The sequence below is a fragment of the Pygocentrus nattereri genome, chromosome 11 (assembly GCF_015220715.1).
Source record: "Pygocentrus nattereri isolate fPygNat1 chromosome 11, fPygNat1.pri, whole genome shotgun sequence".
NCBI lineage: Eukaryota > Metazoa > Chordata > Actinopteri > Characiformes > Serrasalmidae > Pygocentrus > Pygocentrus nattereri.
The window spans coordinates 15,003,567-15,028,385 of record NC_051221.1 but is presented as its reverse complement, the minus strand read 5'-3'; the positions used below and the strand labels follow the sequence as shown (position 1 = coordinate 15,028,385).

General features: G+C 41.7%; 2 protein-coding genes across 4 annotated transcripts in view; one reads left to right on the top strand and one right to left on the bottom strand.

The window, feature by feature from the left end:
• The window catches only part of rgs14a (regulator of G protein signaling 14a), a 32,310-nt gene extending 19,898 nt beyond the window's left edge, over positions 1-12,412 (bottom strand). Inside the window, exons 1-2 of one of the 2 annotated variants that reach the window (XM_017703840.2) lie at positions 12,235-12,412; positions 843-864 (exon numbers count right to left, since the gene is read on the bottom strand). In XM_017703840.2, the coding sequence (XP_017559329.1) occupies positions 843-864; positions 12,235-12,351 (139 nt within the window). In that variant the 5' untranslated portion in view covers positions 12,352-12,412. Of the gene's footprint in view, positions 1-842; positions 865-6,891; positions 7,065-12,234 lie in introns of those variants that run through there. The other variant, XM_017703841.2, reaches the window with a different exon arrangement.
• Positions 12,413-12,563: 151 nt separating this feature from the next.
• On the top strand, positions 12,564-23,917 carry LOC108430944. 2 transcript variants are annotated; one of them, XM_017703763.2, is made up of 9 exons: positions 12,564-12,667; positions 12,756-12,849; positions 16,223-16,278; positions 16,372-16,437; positions 16,885-16,926; positions 17,231-17,254; positions 19,489-19,737; positions 21,817-21,915; positions 22,601-23,917. In XM_017703763.2, exons 3-9 carry the CDS (start codon positions 16,227-16,229, stop codon positions 22,684-22,686), a joined length of 618 nt encoding a protein of 205 aa, XP_017559252.1. In that variant the 5' UTR covers positions 12,564-12,667; positions 12,756-12,849; positions 16,223-16,226; the 3' UTR covers positions 22,687-23,917. The 2 variants fall into 2 exon arrangements, with proteins under 2 accessions (XP_017559252.1, XP_017559251.1); XM_017703762.2 differs by having other exon boundaries at positions 12,564-12,675.
• Positions 23,918-24,819: the final 902 nt, after the last annotated feature.

Sequence of the window (24,819 nt, the reverse complement as noted above, 5' to 3'; positions counted from 1 at the left end):
ACCTGCGGAGGAACATATAGCGTGGTCTGCATTTCAGACCCCTTTCACGAGCAGAATCTTATCACTGAGTGCACTAAAAGACTGTTCAAAGAGAATTTAGTCAAAACTTGGTGAAGAATGCATCTTATTTAGCATTGACATGTCTTCAGCAGCAAATGTTGAATTTGCACTTGAGACCTAAACATTGAACTGGAACCTCTTTTTGAGCCTGTGTGTGTCTCAAAACATCAATATGTAAAAGACGTATGACATGGTCTGAAAAACTATTGCGAAATCTGACACACCACTTTTTCACTTTCAAATGATTATTTCAGGCTTGTTAGGGCGACTCGCGCATGTACACACGACATTTCAGCATATTTATTAAAGCCATTTCTATAACAAAACAAAAACTTAAAAACATAGTGCAGCTTGAAGACGACTTTAAAAAGAAACAGAAAGGCAGTCACAGAAATCGTGATGGAGAGCTCCAGAGTTTGCAATCTATCCATTCATCACAGTGTACTCCCTCCCTTATTTAGCACAACTCATCCTCTGTACCATCTGTCTGCTGAAGAACCACCACCACTAAACTTTCATGAGCAAAATACTCAGTGGACTGATGGATATAACATCATTCCAGCCATCCATCATTCTCTCAGCAACCTTTTCACTGCCAGATTCCAGAACTCAAAGATGAGAGAGAGAGAGAGAGAGAGAGAGAGAGAGAGAGAGAGAGAGAGAGAGAGAGAGAGAGAGAGAGAGAGAGAGAGAGAGAGAGAGAGAGAGAGAGAGAGAGAGAGAGAGAGAGAGAGAGAGAGAGAGAGAGAGAGAAAAATATTAACATCAGAAATCACACTTACCCCCATCAGAAACCGCCTGCATCTGCAAGAAGAGCCAAAAAACAGAAAAAAGTCAAACAGTGAAGAAAAAAAAAACCCCAAGAGGCCTATAAGACAGAGTGTGTATGGAGTTGCTTTGGGGGTGGGGAGGTAAGGTGACAACAGCTGAACAGTTTGTTTCTAAACGTTGTTTTTGCACGGTCTGTTCTTGAATGCTGTTTTTGCACTTTGCTCACTGGAGAGTGGCAGCTGTCACACAGGAAACGGGTGTTTCATCTTTTCACTCTCATGACTTTGCCATATCTGACGCTACGCTCATCACGGGTCTTGCACACACCATCCTTCAGTCACATAAAATCAGTCACACTCCGCTCGCCAGCAGTCATTCATCCAAATACACCGGTGGGCGTTCCAACCTAAAACTGGCATTTCGAAGAACGGCTCAGCAAGAAATCTAATTTTTTATTTAGTTATCTGCTTAACCTGGAAGTAGTCGTTCAGCCAAGACATGTTTGGTGTCCAAATCTTGCTTCTTTAAGTTTAATGTTGGAGCTACAAGGCTGACGTTGTTAACACCTGCACTCACGTTACGCAGGCATACGGCTGTTACTTTTAACATTTCTGCCGTTTCTATTTCTGCATATCCTCAGACTAAAAATGAACAGTTATCTATAAAATGAAACAGAAACGGCAAACAATCTGTAGCATCCATGTGTCAGACTGATGTGCTGCATGTGACAAGCAGGCACATTTCTTCATGCCACCTATAGTCTAATGTGGCTGCCCATACTGTTCATTTTTATGTCATACTGTGTCCGAAACCACAGTAACAAGTTAGCATGACTTGAATTAAGACCTGGATGTTGCTTCAGCAGCTTGAGAGAAGTTTTGGAGAAGTATATACAGAAAAGATTTCGGTGACTATTGACTTCTAGTGTTAGTTAGCAATCCTAGTCCTGGTGCTCCACCACAAAAAAAAGCAAAATTTGGATATCACACACATCTTAGGGAAATTGTGTAAACGTTAGTTTTCACTGAGCCATTCACTAAAATGTTATTTGTCATGTTATGTAATGTTCTATGGTGCAACACTATTACTGCATTATCGCCTGATCAGTTTCACAGAATCACAATTTTGTGTCGTTTTGTTCAGTGTTCTCTCTACAATACCCAGCATGCATAATGTAAATATATTAAATACAAACAATGGACATACTGGCCACAGTGATAGACATCCTGACTGATGAACGCAGACGTGCAAGATCAGCTCTCTGTCTCTTATTCATTAGTCAGCTAGCAGGGGAGACCAAAACCAAAACACACAGTTTAAGCCATCTACCCTCAAATATTCACCCCAAAGTGCCGGTATTTTTGAAAACTTCCTTTTACCTTCAAGATATCATCAGAAGGGGGTTTTATAGTTTTTAAACCGGAAAGTCTCACTCTAGAGATTACAGCACTGCTGTATGAGGAGAGTATACATGCTTACAATAGACACAACAAAGGATGTTGTGTCAATACTTACAATTGGCTTATATTGTCAAAAAGGCACCTGCAATGTGATTAGGTTATGAATGAGTGAGTATTTTAATAACTTTGTGCTATGCCAGTTATTCATGATCAATTTGCAGATGATCTTTGCTACAGCAATGCCAGCTGAGCTGGTCAAAGTAACTTCACAAATGGCCACTGATAACCATGTCAGTGAGTTAAGCACTGCTTCTTTAACACTTCTGGGAGTCAACAGTACTGTGCTTTCATTTAATTACCTTCCAGTCAGGACAGACATTTTCAGCATTAGGGGGAAAGGTATACATCATAATATATGATATCACATTCTTCAATATTTTGTGTGTCCAGGGATACTTTTCCACACCTACAAAGTTCAGTCTTATAAGTTGGTCACATTTTCTGCTTCTCACAATCCAAATAATTCCAACTGCAAATTCTCATCAGTCCATAAAACCTCACTCCCCATCTCAGACGTCCAGTTTCAACTACTGTTGACCGCTTTCAAATGAACTGGGTTTAGGGGTGTAACGGTGCATGTAATCATCCCGAGCTGTGACATTACAGATGAATTCAGAGCAGCCTGTGAGTGGAGATTGTAGAAAGTACACTTTACATGAGAAAATTCCACCTGGAACCTTTTAGCAGACTGAAAGCCAGTTAGCAACATGCCCATGCCAAGCTTAGTTCAAGCTGATTTGTGTCAGAATCAGTCACACTATGGCGAGTACAAACCTGCCTGCTTCCTTCAAATCAGCTGCCCAACGATGTTACTAAAGTTGTCAGTTGGCAAATCGCTACCTGGCTGTATCTGATGTCCTTCCCTGCTAGTGTTTTCCTCAGTCTTTCCTTTGTAAGGGTTGGGTTTTAAGCTTTGAATACTTAAATATAGCCTAAGTAGAACAAATTAAAACACTCTTCCTAATACACAAGTTTTGTTGATTATTCTATTGATTGTTCACTTTTATAACATAAGAGATGCTTTTCAGTTTTGTAGCTGATTGTGACCGTTTTTTTTTTTAATTAGGCCTTCTTAAAAATATGACCCATGCAATAGTGCATGTTCACAGATTACATTGAACCTTTTACTGCTTAACACTCTACAGGCTGCATCAGCTGCCTCTGGGGGGGCTACATGACACCAAGTGGAAGAAACCGCAACCTGCAATACTGTCAAATACAAAATAAATGAAAACCTAGCCTTATGTATTTGGGGGTTTCTGTTGTGTTCTCAATTGCTATGAAACCCTATCTGGACTGAGCAGTTAACGACGATGAGGTTGCGTTTTATCCTGTTGTACCAAGATTGTAGCAAACCATCATGTGAACCGAACCATGACTTCCGTGCATTGTAACACCCCTAACTGAGCAATACTCTAAAGCACAAACGTTACTGGCCAATCCAGGTTACCCTACAATCCTCGGCAGAGTTTCCTGGAACTTTTCCTGCATGTACCTGTCCAGACAGCTACGGAGCAGGGATGCTCAGGTTTCTAATAACCATAGCGACAAAGAAAGAAGTTTATTGTTTACTTTATTCATGCCTGCCTCCATCAGATTCCACCCGACATGCACGCAAGGCTTCTGAAGCATGATGCATCAGCAGTCCTAGAGACAACCCACAAGTCTTCTCACAGCCTGTGAGCATTACAACTGGGCCACAGCAGCTAAAAATCAGCAAGCAGGCCACAGGTATCTTATCAATCTTCACAAGCCTCACTGCACCATCTGTGGCTTTATGAGGAGAGTTTATCTGCAAAAGACCTTCCATATGAACAAGCAGTTTCAGCGCACAATTAACTATAGATGCATGACACGAATGAAGTAGTACTAGACACACAGCAATATGATCTATATACTAGATAACATTACTACGCACGTCTCTGTGCAAAGCTCTGAAGCAGCTCTGAAGATCGTAGAAAGCATGGCACTATTTTAACCCCAGCGAAAACAGAATAAACAGAAATGATATGGCTTTGTTCAGTTCCATCAGCTGATTTTATGTCATCATGGACGGAAGGAATACCCGGGGGGAGGACTACCTTCACCTACATATTACCATTTAATTTAACTACATTTGTAATGGTGGTTGAAATGGACAGGTTTTACACCCTAAAATATCTGTTTGTTCATTTCCATGTAGAAAAACAAGTGTTTCACAGGTTTTTATATAAAAATAAATAAATAAACCAACCAATAAATGCTTAAATCTGGTGCATTTCCTGTGTTAAAAAGGACATGACATTTCAAGAGCTGAAAGCTTGACTTTTTTTATATACAAGCTTAACTTTAAATCAGAGGGTCTTTGGACTTAATGGAATAAAAAACACTCACATTCTGCATGTTGTAAACATCCATCTCTATGCAGCCTAGGCATTTTCATTAAAGACCTTATTAACTACTTAAACACTGGGGATTGTCCCATATAAAAACTGTTGTGTGGAGAGCAAAGTTATTTTAAAGAACAGTCTGCAAAACAGAACAAAATCATCTGGCTGTTTGAAGGTTTAACAATATCACTGAATTTGATAAGCTTTGATCAAAAGCATTCTAAAAAGTAAACCAACACCGTCACAGGAAACATACCTACTAAAAAACTTAAGGGCTCTTCCGCTGAATTTCCTGTTACCTAACAAACAAGAATCCAAATAAGCTTTCCAACAAGGCAGAGACTACAACACCAATCATCAACACCTGCCAAAACAACCACCATTACATTAGAAATACTAAACTATCACTTTCATTATGGGATCTAAACCAGTGTTTAGCGCTTTTCCTGCTCCAACACAGCCACTTTAACCCCACAATGGGCTGTTAGTTGGAACAGGTGTGCTGGGAGCAAGAACACCAAAAAGTGCAGGGAAGTGGGCCTCCAGGAACAGGGCTGAGAAGCACTGCTCTAAACTGTAACAAACATTCAACACATTTATATTTAGATATCTAGCTCACACTGAGTGAATGACATTTGCTAGCTGGATCTCAGTCACCACACTGCCTTATATTGGAGTTTCATTCACATGCTACATTGTAGTAGACATTATAAACTGAGCCCACTGACAAACTCTCAGCAATAAACACACAAAATCATCAAATACCATTAGTTACATTAAGTAGATTAGACACCCACTTGAATGGCTCACACAGCATACCAAGCGTGGTTACCATGGAAACTGGGTGGGCAGATCCTGTTACAACACCGTGTCTTTCAATTGGCTGAACAGGGCTGAACTTGAGGTGCATTCAGTGACACTTTGCTTCATGCACACACTTTAGAACGGAGTAAAACAAATACATGCAGTTTCCCTATAAAAACAGTATCCCATGTTTTTGAGATCTGAGCTGGAACACTATTCCATCTTTACTTATACTCCCAGATTGACGTTCCGGTGCACTCCAGTCCATATCCACTTCTTTGCAACCGTATAGGAATAAACAGCATCTTTTCTTTAATGCTAATCCAGTCCTTATTTACACATTTTAGAAACGGTTATGTATAACCATCGGCAGACTCATACATAAAACCTTGAGATCTGCATTATTTCACAATTCCCCTATTAGTGCACCCCGAGGACGGATTCTAAAATTACTTTTTGTTTTGTTTTCGTTTTTTAAACAGATGAATGCTTACTACCTAGATAGTTAGCTTGACTTATTTGCTGATGCACTGTAGTATATTGCAAAGCAGTAGTAGTAGGTAGAATTATAATCTAGAGAACACATATTTCAATATTCCAATACTCCTTGCCATTTTAGAAATGTACTGTTGAATAAATAAACGATTGCAATTGCTTTAGGGGGCTCATTTGTACGCTGTTTTATATCATTGACAAGTATCACAATAATAATAAATAAACAATATCGTGCAACACTGCTACTCACTGAAATCATGGTTTGGCTTCTGCGGCTCATTCTGAAGAGACCTAATTATTGCGTGTTGTTCAGTAGTATGAGCTCGGTCACAAAGCACTCTTCTTTAGATAAGCGTTCCAACAAATTCCAGGAGTTTTAATGTATGCGGCAACTGAATATTTTGACTAATCACATGTGCAAGCAGAGTGAAAGCAAGGGTGTTGGCCCACAGTGGGATGAAATGTCAATCGACACTGTGAGAGTTAATAATTATTTTTTCTTTTTTTTCTTGGAGAGAGAACACTGAGGGACAAAATTCTTCAAAATAACAACATTCACATATATAAAATATGACCAAAGAAAGCCAAAGTCAGGTGTGTCAACCTCCTCATCCAGACCACAACACTGGACCATGGTTTACACCCTCCAGCCAACCCGATTCACCTCATGAGGGGCTTTTTAAAATCAGCTAACGGGCAGGTATTATCACGCCTGCGATGATTCAATCTAGGCAGTGGCTCCTCATGAATGGAGCCTTTAGCACAGCCTTCTCAACCAACAAACCAAAACTTAAACTGAGAGTTAAACTGACATCACCGTACAGCAAACCTGCTCAGACCTTCACTAACTGCAGCTGATTAAAGCCACCATCCAGACAGCCACCTTACAAAAACCCTCCACAGCAGAGCTCAACAGAAAAGTTCAGACTCACCAGCTGACAGGTCGGCACTGCCAGAGTTTTCATTTTGCTCGACATGGCTACATCGGTGTGTCTTCGATCCAGCCGAGAGTGAGGATGTCATCCCAGAAACACGCACACCCTATTTCAATATTACTTCACGCCCCATTACTTAGCATGCCCGTGTCATTTCCTGTTTCAAAGGGGAAGTCTTACCATAGCAACACACCACAAGGGGAAGTGGTTACTCTGACTAAAAAACCTCTTCTTCTTGACCTTGTTGAGCAACTCCGCTACATGAGCTGAACAATGGGCCTCCTCTACACCCCTCCAATCACACTGCACCTGGCCTACATCAAAAGAGAATCTACCCTGACAACCACAAGCCAGGGCAGAGCCCTCCATTCAAATTAGAAATCACAGTGCATGCATCCACACATGCCTTACTACTAGTTCTGACATGAACAGCAGCAGCTTTGAAGAGACGTTTGGGGGAAATGACACTGGTCACATGGCATCACTGTTCGACGAAATGTGCAACTTTACAGGAGAACATGAAACTCCAGCTAGAAATTTGGGATCATTTCTACTGGTCTGTTCATTATGAAACTTGAACACAATGTTGAATTGGCAGACAGTGGGGAAAAAAAAAAAATACACTGCTCAAAAAAATAAAGGGAACACTTAAACAACACAATGTAACTCCAAGTAAATGAAACTTCTGTGAAATCAAACTGTCCACTTAGGAAGCAACACTGACAATCAATTTCACAGCTGTTGTGCAAATGGAACAGACAACAGGTGGAAATTATTGGTAATTAGCAAGACGCACTCAATAAAGGAGTGGTTCTGCAGGTGGGGACCACAGACCACTTCTCAGTACCTTTCTGCTTTCTGGCTGATGTTTTGGTCGCTTTTGAATGTTGGTGGTGCTTTCACACTCGTGGTAGCATGAGACGGACTCTACAACCCACACAAGTGGCTCAGGTAGTGCAGCTCATCCAGGATGACACATCACTGCGAGCTGTGGCAAGAAGGTTTGCTGTGTCTGTCAGCGTAGTGTCCAGAGGCTGGAGGCGCTACCAGGAGACAGGCCAGTACACGAGGAGACGTGGAGGAGGCCGTAGGAGGGCAACAACCCAGTAGCAGGACTGCTACCTCCGCCTTTGTGCAAGGGAACAGGAGGAGCCCTGCCAGAGTCCTGCAAAATGACCACCAGCAGGCCACAAATGTGTATGTGTCTGCACAAATGGTTAGAAACCGACTCCATGAGGATGGTATGAGGGCCCGACGCCCACAGATGGGGGTTGTGCTCACAGCCCAACACCATGCAGGACGCTTGGCATTTGCCAGAGAACACCAGGGTTGGCAAATTCACCACTGGCGCCCTGTGCTCTTCACAGATGAAAGCAGGTTCACACTGAGCACATGTGACAGACGTGACAGAGCCTGGAGACGCCGTGGAGAGCGATCTGCTGCCTGCAACATCCTTCAGCATGACCGGTTTGGCAGTGGATCAGTAATGGTGTGGGGTGGCATTTCTTTGGAGGGCCACACAGCCCTCCATGTGCTCGCCAGAGGTAGCCTGACTGCCATTAGCTACCAAGATGAGATCCTCAGACCCCTTGTGAGACCATATGCTGGTGCGGTTGGCCCTGGGTTCCTCCTAATGCAGGACAATGCTAGACCTCATGTGGCTGGAGTGTGTCAGCAGTTCCTGCAAGATGAAGGCATTGAAGCTATGGACTGTCCTGCCCGTTACCCAGACCTGAATCCGATTGAGCACATCTGGGACATCATGTCTCGCTCCATCCACCAACGCCACGTTGCACCACAGACTGTCCAGGAGTTGGCAGATGCTTTAGTCCAGGTCTGGGAGGAGATCCCTCAGGAGACCATCCGTCACCTCATCAGGAGCATGCCCAGGCGTTGTAGGGAGGTCATACAGAACCTACAGAACATACATACCAACTGTGCAAGTTCTCCCACTTAAAAAGATGAGAGGCCTGTAATTGACATTATAGGTAGACCTCAACTATGAGAGACAAAATGAGGAAAAAAAATTCAGAAAAATCACATCGTCTGATTTTTAAAGAATTTATTTGCAAATAATGGTGGAAAATAAGTATTTGGTCACCTACAAACAAGCAAGATTTCTGGCTGTCACAAACCTGTAACTTCTTCTTTAAGAGGCTCCTCTGTCCTCCACTCATTACCTGTATTAATGGCACCTGTTTGACCTCGTTATCTGCAGCTTGGTGTGAAGAAATCTACTGTGGGAGCAATAATCAGAAAATGGAAGACCTACAAGACCACTGCTAATCTCCCTCGATCAGGGGCCCCACGCAAGATCTCAGCCCGTGGGGTCAAAATGATCACAAGAACGGTGAGCAGAAATCCCAGAACCACATGGGGGGACTTAGTGAATAACCTGCAGAAAGCTGGGACCAACATTACAAAGGCTACTGTCAGTAACACACTACGCCACCAGGGACTCAGATCTTGCAGTGCCAGACGGGCACTTCAAACTTCAGACGAGCGTTCCGGAAGAGTATTGGGAGAATGTCATATGGTCAGATGAAACCAAAGTAGAACTGTTTGGTGCAAACACAACTCGTCGTGTTTGGAGGAGAGTGAATGCTGAGCTGCATCCAAAGAACACCATACCAACTGTGAAGCATGGGGGTGGCAACATCATGCTTTGGGGCGGATTCTCTGCAAAGGGACCAGGACGACTGAAAGAATGAATGGGGCCATGAATTGTGAGATTTCGAGTGCAAACCTCCTTCCATCGGCAAAGGCATTGAAGACGAAACGTGGCTGGGTCTTTCAGCATGACAATGATCCCAAGCACACTGCCAGGGCAACAAAGGAGTGGCTTCGTAAGAAGCATTTCAAGGTCCTGGAGTGGCCTAGCCAGTCTCCAGATCTCAACCCCATAGAAAACCTTTGGAGGGAGTTGAAAGTCCGTGTTGCCCGCTGACAGCCCCAAAACATCACTGCTCTGCATGGAGGAATGGGCCAACATACCAGCAGCGGCGTGTGCCAACCTTGTAAAGACCTACAGAAAACGTTTGACCTCTGTCATTGCCAACAAAGAATATATAACAAAGTATTGAGATGAACTTTTGTTATTGACCAAATACTTATTTTCCACCATTATTTGCAAATAAATTCTTTAAAAATCAGACAATATGATTTTCTGATTTTTTTTTCCTCATTTTGTCTCTCATAGTTGAGGTCTACCTATGATGTCAATTACAGGCTTCTCATCTTTTTAAGTGGAAGAACTTGCACAATTGGTGACTGACTAAATACTTTGTCCCCACTGTATTTGATCACTGTTTAGAGGAAAGGAAACAAAAAACAAAACCGAAGACATAAGGTTTTGTTTCAGCAGTGGTAACTGCCTTTTGGCAGCTTCTAGAGGTGTAATCATGCACGTTAAAAAAAATAATAAATAATAAAAAATACGCGTGTGGGGTTCCGCGATTAGAGCGTGGATCTAAACGTACGCGTGTGGGGTTCCGAGATTAGAGCGTGGATCTAAACGTACGCGTGTGGGGTTCCGAGATTAGAGCGTGGATCTAAACGTACGCGTGTGGGGTTCCGAGATTAGAGCGTGGATCTAAACGTACGCGTGTGGGGTTCCGAGATTAGAGCGTGGATCTAAACGTACGCGTGTGGGGTTCCGAGATTACACCGTGGATCTAAACGTACGCGTGTGGGGTTCCGAGATTACACCGTGGATCTAAACGTACGCGTGTGGGGTTCCGAGATTACACCGTGGATCTAAACGTACGCGTGTGGGGTTCCGAGATTACACCGTGGATCTAAACGTACGCGTGTGGGGTTCCGAGATTACACCGTGGATCTAAACGTACGCGTGTGGGGTTCCGCGATTAGAGCGTGGATCTAAACGTACGCGTGTGGGGTTCCGCGATTAGACCGTGGATCTAAACGTACGCGTGTGGGGTTCCGCGATTAGACCGTGGATCTAAACGTACGCGTGTGGGGTTCCGCGATTAGAGCGTGGATCTAAACGTACGCGTGTGGGGTTCCGAGATTAGAGCGTGGATCTAAACGTACGCGTGTGGGGTTCCGAGATTAGAGCGTGGATCTAAACGTACGCGTGTGGGGTTCCGAGATTAGAGCGTGGATCTAAACGTACGCGTGTGGGGTTCCGAGATTACACAGTGGATCTAAACGTACGCGTGTGGGGTTCCGAGATTACACAGTGGATCTAAACGTACGCGTGTGGGGTTCCGAGATTAGAGCGTGGATCTAAACGTACGCGTGTGGGGTTCCGAGATTAGAGCGTGGATCTAAACGTACGCGTGTGGGGTTCCGAGATTAGAGCGTGGATCTAAACGTACGCGTGTGGGGTTCCGAGATTAGAGCGTGGATCTAAACGTACGCGTGTGGGGTTCCGAGATTACACCGTGGATCTAAACGTACGCGTGTGGGGTTCCGAGATTACACCGTGGATCTAAACGTACGCGTGTGGGGTTCCGAGATTACACCGTGGATCTAAACGTACGCGTGTGGGGTTCCGAGATTACACCGTGGATCTAAACGTACGCGTGTGGGGTTCCGCGATTAGACCGTGGATCTAAACGTACGCGTGTGGGGTTCCGCGATTAGAGCGTGGATCTAAACGTACGCGTGTGGGGTTCCGCGATTAGAGCGTGGATCTAAACGTACGCGTGTGGGGTTCCGAGATTAGAGCGTGGATCTAAACGTACGCGTGTGGGGTTCCGAGATTAGAGCGTGGATCTAAACGTACGCGTGTGGGGTTCCGAGATTACACAGTGGATCTAAACGTACGCGTGTGGGGTTCCGAGATTAGACCGTGGATCTAAACGTACGCGTGTGGGGTTCCGAGATTAGAGCGTGGCTCTAAACGTACGCGTGTGGGGTTCTGAGATTAGACTGTGGTTCTAAACGTATATATTTAGAGTGTTAGAAGGTAAGACAGTACCCAAACACTACTCTTGTCCAATACCCCACTATTTTGCCATCATCAGTATTACATATAAACACTCAGAAGGCACTTGGTGGTTTTGGACTGCAAAGAAAGACACACTTTGGAGACACAGCGCCTTCATTTGGTGAAAAAAAGTTGTGGGCTTCCCTAAAATGAAGCATTTCACATCGAAACACTCTGAATGGCTTTGTTCACATCTCAGTGGTTGTGCAGAAATTTTGAAAAAACCGTAGGATTGCCCTTTCAAACAAGCAAAGGCACCATCAACTGTGAGGAGGGCCAGTCAGGTCGTCTCTATCTTGTAAGCGAAGATAAGTCTGAAAGCTAGCATTACCCTGAACCACGCCGAATTATGGATTTTTTCAATTTAATAAACCTGTATGACTTACCTTATGCTGAGTAGGCAGCATTTTAGGGGTCAACCTTGTGCTGACCTTTTTCTGGAAAGATCCTCTCAAGGCCCAGCGAGAAGCCAAGGCCTTAGCTAAACCTCTGACAGCCACCATTCTCTGTGCAGAGAAAGACTGAAAGGGCGCTTGAACTGAAGCAGTTTGTGCTACTGAGATGAAGGAGCTCCCTGCGCGTGTGTCTCCACATTAAACAGGCCACTCGTCTCGGCAGCAGGTGGCTCGATAAACGGTAATTAGCCAGAGCGGCCCTCTAATGTGTTTTCTTGAAGGTTCTAGCGGCCTCTGGTGGACAAGTAGGGAAATCACAGCGTCGCCCTTTCAAACAGCAGCACACATTTCCACAGACAGGGCTGGAGTTCAGTCCTGAGGAAACACTAATGTCCTGTTGGAAAAACCACATGTAGAGCCACATGTATGCGTGTACGTGGTGAATAATTTGCATAGAGCTACAGTAATAAGCCGTGCCTGCTGATTTGCATGTGTGCATGTATCATTAACAGTATCTGGGTGGACTGAGGCCCAAACAGCCTTCATCTGTTTAAGCGGCCTCACTTCTTCTGTAGCATCAGCATCACAGGAACATAGACTCTGAAGGTGGGTTTACAGCTAGCTTTTCACTCACTTTTGTTTGTTGTGTGCGGATGTTTGTTACTTGTTTGTGGGTCATTTGACTAAAACCCATTAAGTGGATAGGCTTTTAGATAAAATGCAGCTTTATTAAAAAAGCTAAAAGGGCCAAAATATTGTATTTTATTATATATTATTATTTATAAGTGTGTGGTTAAAAGTAACGTTCTGCATTTCAATGAGTGTGATGTAAAGAAAGTCATTCAGATTTGTTTGGTGTGAAATTGTTCATTATAGAGAAACTTGCAGGCTCTTTACAGATTTCTTTACAGTGGTGCTAAAAGTGCCTACCACACAAATGCAGCCATTTTATCTGAAACCACCAGTGAACCAGTGAGTGAGGTTTTATGTGTAAGGCTGATGATGGTACAATAGTGGTAAATTTGAAAAACCATCTTTTCTTTTGGTACTATTGTGTCTTGCTTGTAAAGCTCTGGCATGGATTTATTTAAAAAATAAGTTCTAGACTGAAACTTTCTAAGAAATATTGCAAAACAACGTCATCAAGTGGTGTAATCATAATTACATGGACTAACTTTCTGTGAGGGAGCTTTTAGAGGTGGACGCCTGGTTCCTATCACCACCATTGTGAATAATTCTGACTGGACAAGTTGTTTCTCTAGAGCAGAGCATTTTACACTAAACCACTATGAATGACTTTGTGGATGTGTGATTGGATGTGCTTTTTTTTAGTGCTTTGTGTGAGAACTTTTTTTACTGCCTCACAATGAATATGTAAGCTACTGCTAATCCCTGACTGCTGTGCTGTGTTTTGTGTGTGTGTGTGTGTGTGTGTGTGTATATATATATATATATATATATATATATATATATATATATATATATATATATATATATTACATACACACATACTCACTGGCCACTTTATTAGGTACACATCTAAATACATCTAAATCTGTGTTCGTGAGCACTTCTCCTTTGCCAAGATAATCCATCCACCTCACAGGTGTGGCATATCTAGATGCTGATTAAACCCGTGCTTTTGTGTACATAGAAAAAGTCTTAGATCTTTGAGTTCAGCTCATGAAAAATGGGCGCAAAAACAAGTGTTGCACACAGACACATTATTTATTTATATATATATATATATATACACTTTATAACTAAAAGAAATTTAGAAAAGTGGCTATTTGCAAGGATTTTGATTGTTTTATCATTATTTTTGTCTCATATGTACTTTTCTGCATATTTTCATGTGTCAGCTCAATGTTTTATGTTAGTTTATATAGAATGAAATATCTGACTTTTCCCATTACATTTGTCCTCAAACTGTGTGTAGTTATAGTGGTATTTAATTGATTGCCCACATAATAATAAAATGGCCCAGTAAGACTAAGGGTCATTTTCCCAGACTCGGATTTAAGGCTTAGACTAAAAAAAGCTGCCAATTGTGATTCACCAGTAGCAATGCTGTTCAGTCCAAGAATGCTCGGGAAACTGGCCACTGTGTCTGTTTAAATCTGTGTGATAAATTCATGATAAAGCCAATGGCAGAAATGGTCTAAAAATACTGGGAATAAATACATGAAAGTAAAGTGAAGTCAAAAGAGTTTTAAACTTCAGCTGCATCGTTATCAGTTATAAAGGGTTATAAAAGAGAGAAAATCTGTTCTAATCTTCCCAACATGCTCATTTTCAGTCTGTGTAGCTGTTTCCGATTTGTACTCCTGTGTTTACAGTTGCCTTTTCTCTTTGTTGTTTTGTTTCTTGAAATCATGCGTGACGTCCTGCAGTAATTCTTAACTTAACGTAACTTAAGTGACCCTTATTAGTCCCACAATTTGGAAATGTAACCTCCGCATTTAACCCATCCGTGAAGTGAAACACCACATACACACTAGTGAATACACACACACTAGAGGGCAGTGAGCTCTGGGAATCAAACCGGCAACCTTTATTTATATATATATATATATATATATATATATATATATATATATATATATATATATATATATATATACATATATATACATATATATACATATACATACACACATATATATATATATACACACACAGACTGTAGACCCTTTCTCTGCAAACGTTCTTAGCAACTTTTTCTCCTATTCTTCAGTGGTCAGGACCCCATGGACCCTCACAGAGCAGGTACTGTTTGGGTGGTGGATCATTCTCAGCACTGCAGTAACACCAATGTGGTTGTGGTGTGTTAGTGTGTGTTGCGCTGGTCTGAGTGGATCAGACACAGCAGCGCTGCTGGAGTTTTTAAACCCCTCCGTGTCACTGCTGGACTGAGAATAGTCCACCAACCAAAAATATCCAGCCAACATTGTCCTGTGGGTAGTGTCCTGTGACCACTGATGAAGGACTAGAGGATGACCAGCACAAACTGTGCAGCAGCAGATGAGCTGTTATCTCTGACTTTACGTATACAAGGTGGACCAACAAGGTAGGAGTGTCTAACAGAGTGGACAGTGAGTGGTCAATGTTTAAAAACTCCAGCAGCACCGCTGTGTCTGATCCACTCATACCAGCAGAACACACACTAAGACACTACGTCAGTGTTACTGCAGTGATGAGAATGATCCACCACCCAAATAGTACCTTCCCTGTGAGGGTCCATGGGGGGTCCTGACCACTGAAGAACAGGGTAACAGGGGCTAACTAAGTATCAGAGAAACAGATGGACTACAGTCTGTAACTGTAGAACTACAAAGTGCAGCTATACAGTAAGTGGAGTTGATAAAATAGACACTGAGCTAGAAACAAGGAGGTGGTCATAATGTTAAGCCTGATCAGTGTAAGTAATATACGGTTTAAATCAAACTCTGTGTAGCTATTCTAAACATGGATTTTCTTGTTTTTTGTTTTTGTATTATTATTATTATTATTATTATTATTATTTATTATCTAAGTTACTTCAGTAAACCATGCCAGACCAAACCAGGACATGTTGTAGATGTTTGTTGTAACGAGGAGCGAGGAGGCGGACGCACACGCTGAGATAAGCGAGATTTATTAGGGGCAAATCCAGGGTCGTAGTCAGAACATTCCAGGGTCAGTGAGCCGACACGTACAGACTTAGGGTAAGACATCACAAGAATCAACACAAACGAAGATCAGGTACAAAGACACGATACAAAGGTACAAAGACTGGCAAACGGAAAGGGCAAACACAGGGCTTAAATACACGGAACAATGAGGGACAGGTGAATACAATCAGGGGCGGAGTTACAAAACCAAAACATGAGCACATGGACAGGACTGGGAGGAGCCAACCGTGACATTTGTAGTGAATGAATTTGTTATAAAACCTCAATGCGCCCCAGTAGATAACTCTATTTTCTGTCTATTGCAGAAGAATGGCAGTGGTTGGTGTAGGCCTAACATATATCCTTACCTCTACACTGCTCTGTGAGTATCCACTGTCCCTCATAACACTTTCCTGTGTGAAGACTGTATGATATTTTCATATCTACAGCTTTTGAGCTTCTTTCATTTCTTTAGACCATGTGCTAGCTGACTCTACCTGCATGCCATTGGAGTGTCTAAATTGTTCTTCGTCTAATTCAGGTAAAGCCATACGTGTGTTTTAGCGTTTCTGACTGCAACAAGGAACAGCATTCACTAAAAGCATGACCACTGGCTCTCTACTGCTTCACTCAGATCCATTCTTTCATAGCTGCTGTGGCTAGGTTGAGTTCTTCTAGTTTAAAATGCTACACTAACAAGCTGGGCTATGTTCTTGTAGCTAATTGAAAGTTCAAAATGACAGAATTTGCACACACATACAAAATAAATATCTACTAAAGTTGAAAAAACATGTTCTACTTATGTTATGAAGCCACAGTTTCTCGTTATGGTGAATGGGGTTTTTGCTAAAGTGTTGTCTAATCTAGCAGCAATTGCTGTAAAAAAAGGTTTGTGGGCAGAGAATTGACAGGGCAGTTGACTTTGGTTTCTGCTTCACTGTGACATGACCTGTGACTGATTTGTATTACTTCTCTGTGATAACTGAAGGAAATTGCTTGCTGTGCTCCAGAAACGATACCAACTTTTGTGGTCAGTACCAAAGTCTTTTTTTTTTTTTTTTTTTTAGAAATGAAAGTCCATGATATATTCTTATGTGCCTTGTCAAAAAGTATTTAATGGTCAAAATAATTGTATGATTGAATTGCCTATACTCATTTTTATGATGGTAACTGTTGTTATTGTTTTGGGATAATATTGTGTGTTGTTACAACTGGTGTGACTAATGAAACTGCTGAATAGCTTTAAATGGCAGTATTTCTAAGCAATGAAATGACTGTAATTAATAGGTTTTGTCTGGTTCACCTGTTAATGACCAAATTTTCTTTTCCTTTAGATGTTCCCAACAAGTGCAGTCCAGGTACCTCTGTTTTCCTCATGTTGTCTTCTGTGGCTGAAAACATATAAGGTAGCACTTTTAGTGTTTTTATTACCTGTCAGAGCAGGGATCATTTTTAGGGGATTCATTGTCTGCTTCTCATCATCTAAATAATCCCAAACATATTCAGTGATGTTGAGGTCTGGACTCTGGGGTGGTCAGAGAATACCAGTAGCTTCTTGGTTTGATTTGCTGATTTTCCTCTTTTTTGATCTGTTTTCTGGGCTGGAGGTCTGGAAGCCAGTTGTTTTGATCCCCTGAGCTGACAGGATGTGACTGAGGTGCCCTTGAGCAAGGCACCCAACCCCCAACTGCTCCCCAAGTGCTGCAGATAGGACTGCCCACCGCTCCGGGCAAGTGCGCTCACTGCTCCCTAGTGTGTGTCTTCACTAGTGTGTATGTGGTGTTTCACTGCACAGATGGGATGGATTGCGGAGATGACATTTCCCCACTGTGGGACTAATAAGGGTCACTTATTTAGTTAGAGCTTTCAACTCAGTTAGAGCTTCTTGACAGCTACACATGCTTTCAGACTCATAGTGTTGAGTCATCCTCTCACAGTGGAAGGATTGACAGAATCAATTGTGAAGTTGTTTTTTTTCTTCCAGATCTGAAGCAGCTTGATTTTCTCCTCTCTCTCAAAGATGAAAGCTTTGAATGTTGTTTATCTGATGGTGGTCTACCAGGTTGTTGGAAGTCCTGGTTTCTCTGTATCTTTTAATACTTGCCTGCGACACCTCCGGAGGGAGGCGTCCAGGAGGCATCCTAACCAGATGCCCAAACCACCTCAGCTGGCTCCTCTCGACGTGGAGAAGCAGCGGCTCTACTCAGAGTCCCTCCCGGATGACCGAACTTCTCACCCTATCTCTAAGGGAGAGTCCAGACACCCTGCGGAGGAAACTCATTTCGGCCGCTTGTATTCGCGGACTCGTGATTCGGACATTACCCAAAGCTCATGACCATAGGTGAGGGTGGGAACGTAGATCGACCGGTAAATCGAGAGCCTTGCCTTATGGCTCAGCTCTTTCTTTACCACAACAGACCGGTAAAGAGCCCGCATCACTGCTGACCCAGCACCAATCCGCCTGTCAATCTCCCGCTCCCTTGTACCATCACTCGTGAACAAGACCCCGAGATACTTGAACTCCTCCACTTGAGGCAAGAGCCTATCCCTGACCCAGAGAGGGCTCTCCACCCATGATCTCGGATTTAGAGGTACTGATTCTCATCCCGGCCGCTTCACACTTGGCTGCAAACCGATCTAGCGAAAGCTGAAGTTCGCGGCCTGATGTCCCCAATAGGACCACATCATCTGACGGAGTCCAACTCTCACCAACTAACACTAGGAACGAGTCTGACTTACTGCCGGCCATGCGAACCAAACTCCTGCTTTGTTTGTACAGGGCCTGAATTGGGGAACCGGGGAACACAGTCAAATGCCTTCTCCAGATCCACAAAGCACATGTGGACTGGTTGGGCAAACTCCCATGAACCCTCCAGAATCCTGGAGAGGGTGAAGAGTTGGTCCAGTGTTCCACGACCACGAGTTTTTGAAGTATTTCCTGCAAAATGAAGTTGTACTTAATAGCTGTGTTGACTGGAAACTATATAAATGAAGAGCAGCCAAGCAACCTATTTATTTATTTATTTATTTATTTATTTATTTATTTAGGCGCTTACTTACTTACTTACTTATTTATTTACTTATACAAACCCCAAAAATGTAGGTAAATAAGGTGAAGCACATAGAAAGTTAAACAAAGAGACATATTTGCCTTTGTATTGTCTTTTGGTCATGTCTGTTGGTGCATTTGTCTTTGCCTCTCTTACGGGTGGGTGCTAATGTATATGTTTTGTTTGGCACAAGCAGATTTTTGTAAATGCAAAATGGGGATTGTGTGGGGTTTTTGGTTTGTTCCCTTGTATTTTTGTATTTGTAAAACAACAAAATCTAAAGGAAGGAATGGAATATATTATCAATGTTACCATCTTATTTTTATTGTGATTGCTGTTCCTGCTTGAAATAATTTTGAAATGAAAAATTTATAAAAAAGAAAGTTAAACAAAAGCCCAAAGTATTTTCCCTGCTGCACTGAACGTGTGAGTAATGAATTAAAAAGAACAAAACATGAGAAAAAAAACCACACAAAACAGCATCAATATTGCTTAGAAGTCCTGCTGTTTCACCTTCGGCCTTTTGTTTGCACCCTTTTCAGACTTCAATGTACAAGTGAATGCCACCTCCTTCACTGTCGATGAAGGAACTGAACTGACCGTGACCTGTGTTCACAATCTGCCTCAAAACCTGAGTATTACCTTTGAGTGGTCAAGTAATAATCAGTTGATTAACGGTGAGAACAGAAGCATTTTGGTTATGAAGATGAAGCAGAAGTTGAAACTATCGTGTTCAGTTCGGAGTCCATGTGGAAATTTCAGCTCTGCCCCTCAGGATGTAACTGTAAACGGTAATTATAATGATGTCTTTTAGCTTTGAAGAGATCAGATCAGATACATACTGAGCTGCCAGTTTGTTAGAAAATGCCTAGAGTGTTGGCCATTTTATCAGAAACACATACCATTTAGGTGCTCTTTTCAGGTTTATTAGCCCCCTGTAGCTCTGTGGAGAGGGATCAGCTTTTCCAATTATTTGAGTTGTGGATCATTCTCAGCACTACTAACACTGACATGGTAGTGTGTATGGCAGCCAAACAATTGTATCAGACACAGCGATGTTGTTGGGCTATGAACTCCACTTTCCTAGACACATGTACACTTTGTGAAAAGCCTCTTGACTTCACTTGACCCTTTTGGACCTACAATGACTAATATATATATATATAATAATAATATATATATACACACCTTTGTTCAATAAGTATTTCTACATTTATCTGATTTGTATCACCAGATAGACATCCAACTCGAAAGGGTTAATATAGATTTACGTCTACTTTGTAGGCGTAACAGTTTCACTCTTCAGGGAAGGCTTTTCACAAGATGTTGAAGCATGTTTGTGGGAAATTGTGCACATGAGAGGATTTGGAAAAGGGCCTTCTCCAACCTGTTGCCACAAAGATGGAAGCATATAATTGCCTAAAATGTCTTGATGTATGAGTGATGAATCAACAAAAACCAGATACTCATGGATACAAAAGACAATAGCAGCTTTACTTTCAGAATCACAGTCCAAAAACGTACTCAAATAACAGGCATGGGCCAAATCCAGAAAACACAGCACAACTGTTACGGTGAGCATAACACTTGGCAAACCTGGCACTATGTATTCCAGCAGTTGGAGTTCTACTGGTGTCTCCCAAAAGCTCACTAATTTATCAGACAGGATTACATGACTGTGTGCTTGATTTTATACACTTGTGAAAAATGAGTGTGGCTGAAACATCTGAACTCAATAATTAGAGGGATGTCTGCATACTTCTAGCCATATAGTTGGCCTTGTAGCTCCACCAGGGGTGCAGTGTTGTCTGGATAGGTGGGTAGATTGTGTCTTCTAAGGCAGTGGTTCTGAAACCAATCCTCAGGGACCGCCAGATGGTCCGCCACAAACACTACCATGACAGTGTCACCACCCGAATCAGTTCTGGTCAACAGTAGTGGTCCTGTGCTCATCCCTTTCCACTGATGGATGGGGTAGAGGACAGCCAATAAATAGATGGGCTACAGTCAGTAGAACACTGAAAAAGTGTCAGGAGTCCAAGAAGTTTAAGACCAGTAGTGAAAATGCTTCATTTATTTTTAAACACATTTATTTGCATTTGTTATACTTTTCAATTGTGTGTACTTTAAACAAAGGTTACAGACATCTAAATATACATAAGCTAAATGAATGGTACTGATGTATGTGTTTTCCATTGTACTTTGCATAAAGATAGTGTATGTATAGGCCAGTGTTTACACAAAATGTAATTCAACTGGACATCAAATCACTCAACTATATTTGCATAGTGTATCATTACCTACAAGACCTGTTTTAGGCATATTAAAGGTCCTGAAATAAAAATTCATTTGATTCCATTTTCAAATATATTTGATAAATACATTTACTTACGTTTATTTTTGTGTAGCGAATTTCTATGTGTAATATTTCCCCAAACATTTAATAGATGAAATACATGTATTTTATAAGATATTTGGATAACATGCCAATATATTCTAATATAAGCATTTTATCCAAATATATTCAGCATGGATGTATTTGACGTGTGTGTGTGTGTGTGTGTGTGTGTGTGTGTGTGTGTGTGTGTGTGTGTATGTATGTATGTATGTATCTAGGTGTATATGTGTATATATATATATATATATATATATATATATATATATATATATATATATACACACACACACACACGTCAAATACATCTACATATATATATTACATATATGTATGTCTTTTCTATATGTGCACTGTATATGGTAAAATAAAATGGCCAGTAAGTAGGTGTACATGTTAAACTGGCAATTCGGTGTAATTCAATCACTTTGATCCTGACTGATTAATTTGCAGTATTTTCTTTGTGCTCTTGCAGATCAGACAGGGATGGTTCTGCTAATCTGTGGGGTATCAGCTGTGGTAATCATTATCCTGCTTGCTGTTGTTATGAAAGTTATGATAAAGAGAAATGAAGGTGAGCTCAACCTTTCTCAACTCATTCAACTAAAAGACAGATCATGTAGCTGTACTCACCGGCCACTTTAATAGGTACACCTTGCTAGTAACAGGTTGGACCTCCTTTTGCCTTCAGAACTGTCTGAATCTTTCGTGGCAGACTTTCAAGGTGTTGGAAACGTTCCTCAGAGATTTTGGTTGGTTATTTGAGTTACTGTTGCCTTTCTATCATCTTGAACCAGTCTGCCCATTCTCCTCTGACCTCTCACATCAACAAGGCATTTTCGTCCACACAACTGACCGCTCACTGGATATTTCCTCTTTTTCGGACCGTTCTCTGTAAACCCTAGAGATGGCTGTGTGTGAAAATCACAGTAGATCAGCAGTTTCTGAAATACTCAGACCAGCCCGTCTGGCACCAACAACCACACCACGTTCAAAGTCACTTAAATCCCCTTTCTTCCTCATTCTGATGCTCAGTCTGCACTTCAGCAAGTTGTCTTGACCACCTCTTCATGCCTAAATGCACTGAGCTGTGGCCGTGTGATTGACTGATTAGCTATTTGTGTTAACAAGCAATTGAACAGCAATTGTACCTAATAAAGTGGCCGGTGAGTGTATGTGAGAACATGCTGGTACATGCCTAGCCTGTAAAACATTGTCTAATTCTGACTGCTTGTCACTCCCCGCCCCTCTCTCTCTAGTCAAAAGGGAGACCAGGAAACGTGAGAGGCAAGCACACATGCAAGACCTCTCCAGCACTGCCACCACTGTCACACGCTACTGGTGAAAAAGGAAAGAAAAAGAAAGAGAAGAAAGAGAGAGGCTGCATCCAAATTCACATGCTACCATATGTAGTGTGTCAAAAGTGATACTCCTGTAGAAGTTCATTCATTAGTGTAGTATGTATAGTAGATTAATATGTGGTTTGGAAGCAGCTAGGCTGTTATTGTACAGAGCCATTAGCCATTGAATCAGTCCCAGGTCTACCTGGATGGCTGCAGAGTAAACAGACAAAGAAATAATAACCTACTACTCTTTGAAAACTCTTTCTGTCCTCTGCTGTTTAATAATCACTTTATGCAATTGACTAACTTATATATGCTCTGCCCACAAATATGTTGTTTTATAGCAGCTGATAGAGGTCTGATAAGCTTTACAGAACCATGGCAAAAATCAAGAAATAAGAAATTGCGCTACACAACGCAGTTTAACCAGAATGCCTACATTCGGAGTGAGTTCTACACATAAAATGATATTTATTTTGTGTCTGGGTGAAAGGTCACACTGTTAGACTGGATGTAATAATTTTTTGTGTGATTGAGGTTTATAGGAATAAAGATCTGATTGGTAGGTTAAGCAGGACATTCAATGATAATGAATAATTCAATCATTAGAACTGATGCAAAGTCATTCAGAGTGGGTTTGGTGTGAAATGGTTCATTGTAGAGACACTTACTGGCTCTGATTTCTTTACAGTGGTGGCGATGAGAGCGAGGGGTGACTGATCTTACTGTAGAACAATGTCTCAGACGTCAGGCAGTGCAATCGTAACTTTTAGAGGCATCAAATGCCCCTGACATCTAGTCCCTTTCACCACCACTGTGAACAACTCTGATTCAGTAAGAACAGAACTTTTCACATCAGCATGATTTTGTTTATATCATAACCATTTAATCATGCAGACGTTGTGGAGAATCGGTGAAATTCTTCTTTAAAATTGCATGCTAGCTAAGTTAATGGTTGTACAAAGAGCTTCTTGCTTCTACTACTAGCAATTACACTAATGGCTCCACAAAAGTTGTGCCCTACAATTTCTCATTAGGGTGAAGGGAATTTTTGACGGTATTCTGTAGTTTGTCTAACCTCACAACAGTAGCTTTAAAAGAAGTGGCTGGATGGATAGGTAGACTTTAGTGCACAGTTTTTATGAGTTTAACATACTGGGAAATATAAAGCCTAAAATGTGCTGTAAACTTTTGCACAGGCCCAATTTTATGTTTTATTTCCGACCTGTTAAATTCAGCAAATACACAGTGCATTAAAATGTGTGTTCTCTGCTGGAATGTGTTAACTTATTTTCAAATATACAAAATATGTAACTTGACTGGGGCACCAAAATATTTGCATATGACTGCACATGCTCAAGATTACAAGCCATATGTGAATAATGGTAGCAGACCAACTAGCAGTGCAAATGAATATCTGTCTGCCTGGGAGAATTTATTCAGAGGTTTTTATTATACGGTAATTTGTCAGCTCAGTAAAGATGTGAGTCATAGCTAAAGCCAGTTTTATCCCCTGTTCCATTATTGGCAAAAAATCTTTCTCAGCACTGCAGAAGAAACAACAGGAAACAAGCTAGTAGCCTCAGCTTAGCTGCAGAATCTGACGGCAGTCTTTGCACAACCCACACTAAAGCACACCTAACCTACATTGCCATGGTAGGAGTTCACAGGTTAGCACAGGCTACCCGGAAACACTTAATCCCTGAACGGTCAAGTCTGCTCAAAATAGTCACAGCATCAGTATGATTACACTGATCTCTGAAAGAAGCAGCAATATTACATGTAGGTACTGGGAGGTCGATCCACTGTAAAAGGGGCTTGATAAATAGTACAAAACAGAACAAGTATAGTGAATGATTCTAAAACCCAGCCACTAAACATGAGAATACAGTAAAGTCAATGTAGTATTAGGGGACCAAAACTTGTTTAAATTGAGAATAGAATAGAATTGAATAGAATAGAGTAGAATACATAGTACTTCCATGTACTTCCTCTCATTGGCCACTTTATTAGCAACACATACCCTGTTCGTCCAATTGCTGGCCCCTTTATTTGAAATACTTACCTTGTCCCTCCAATCACTGGCCACCTTGTTAGAAACACCCACTTTGTACTTCCACTTAGTGGCTACTTTA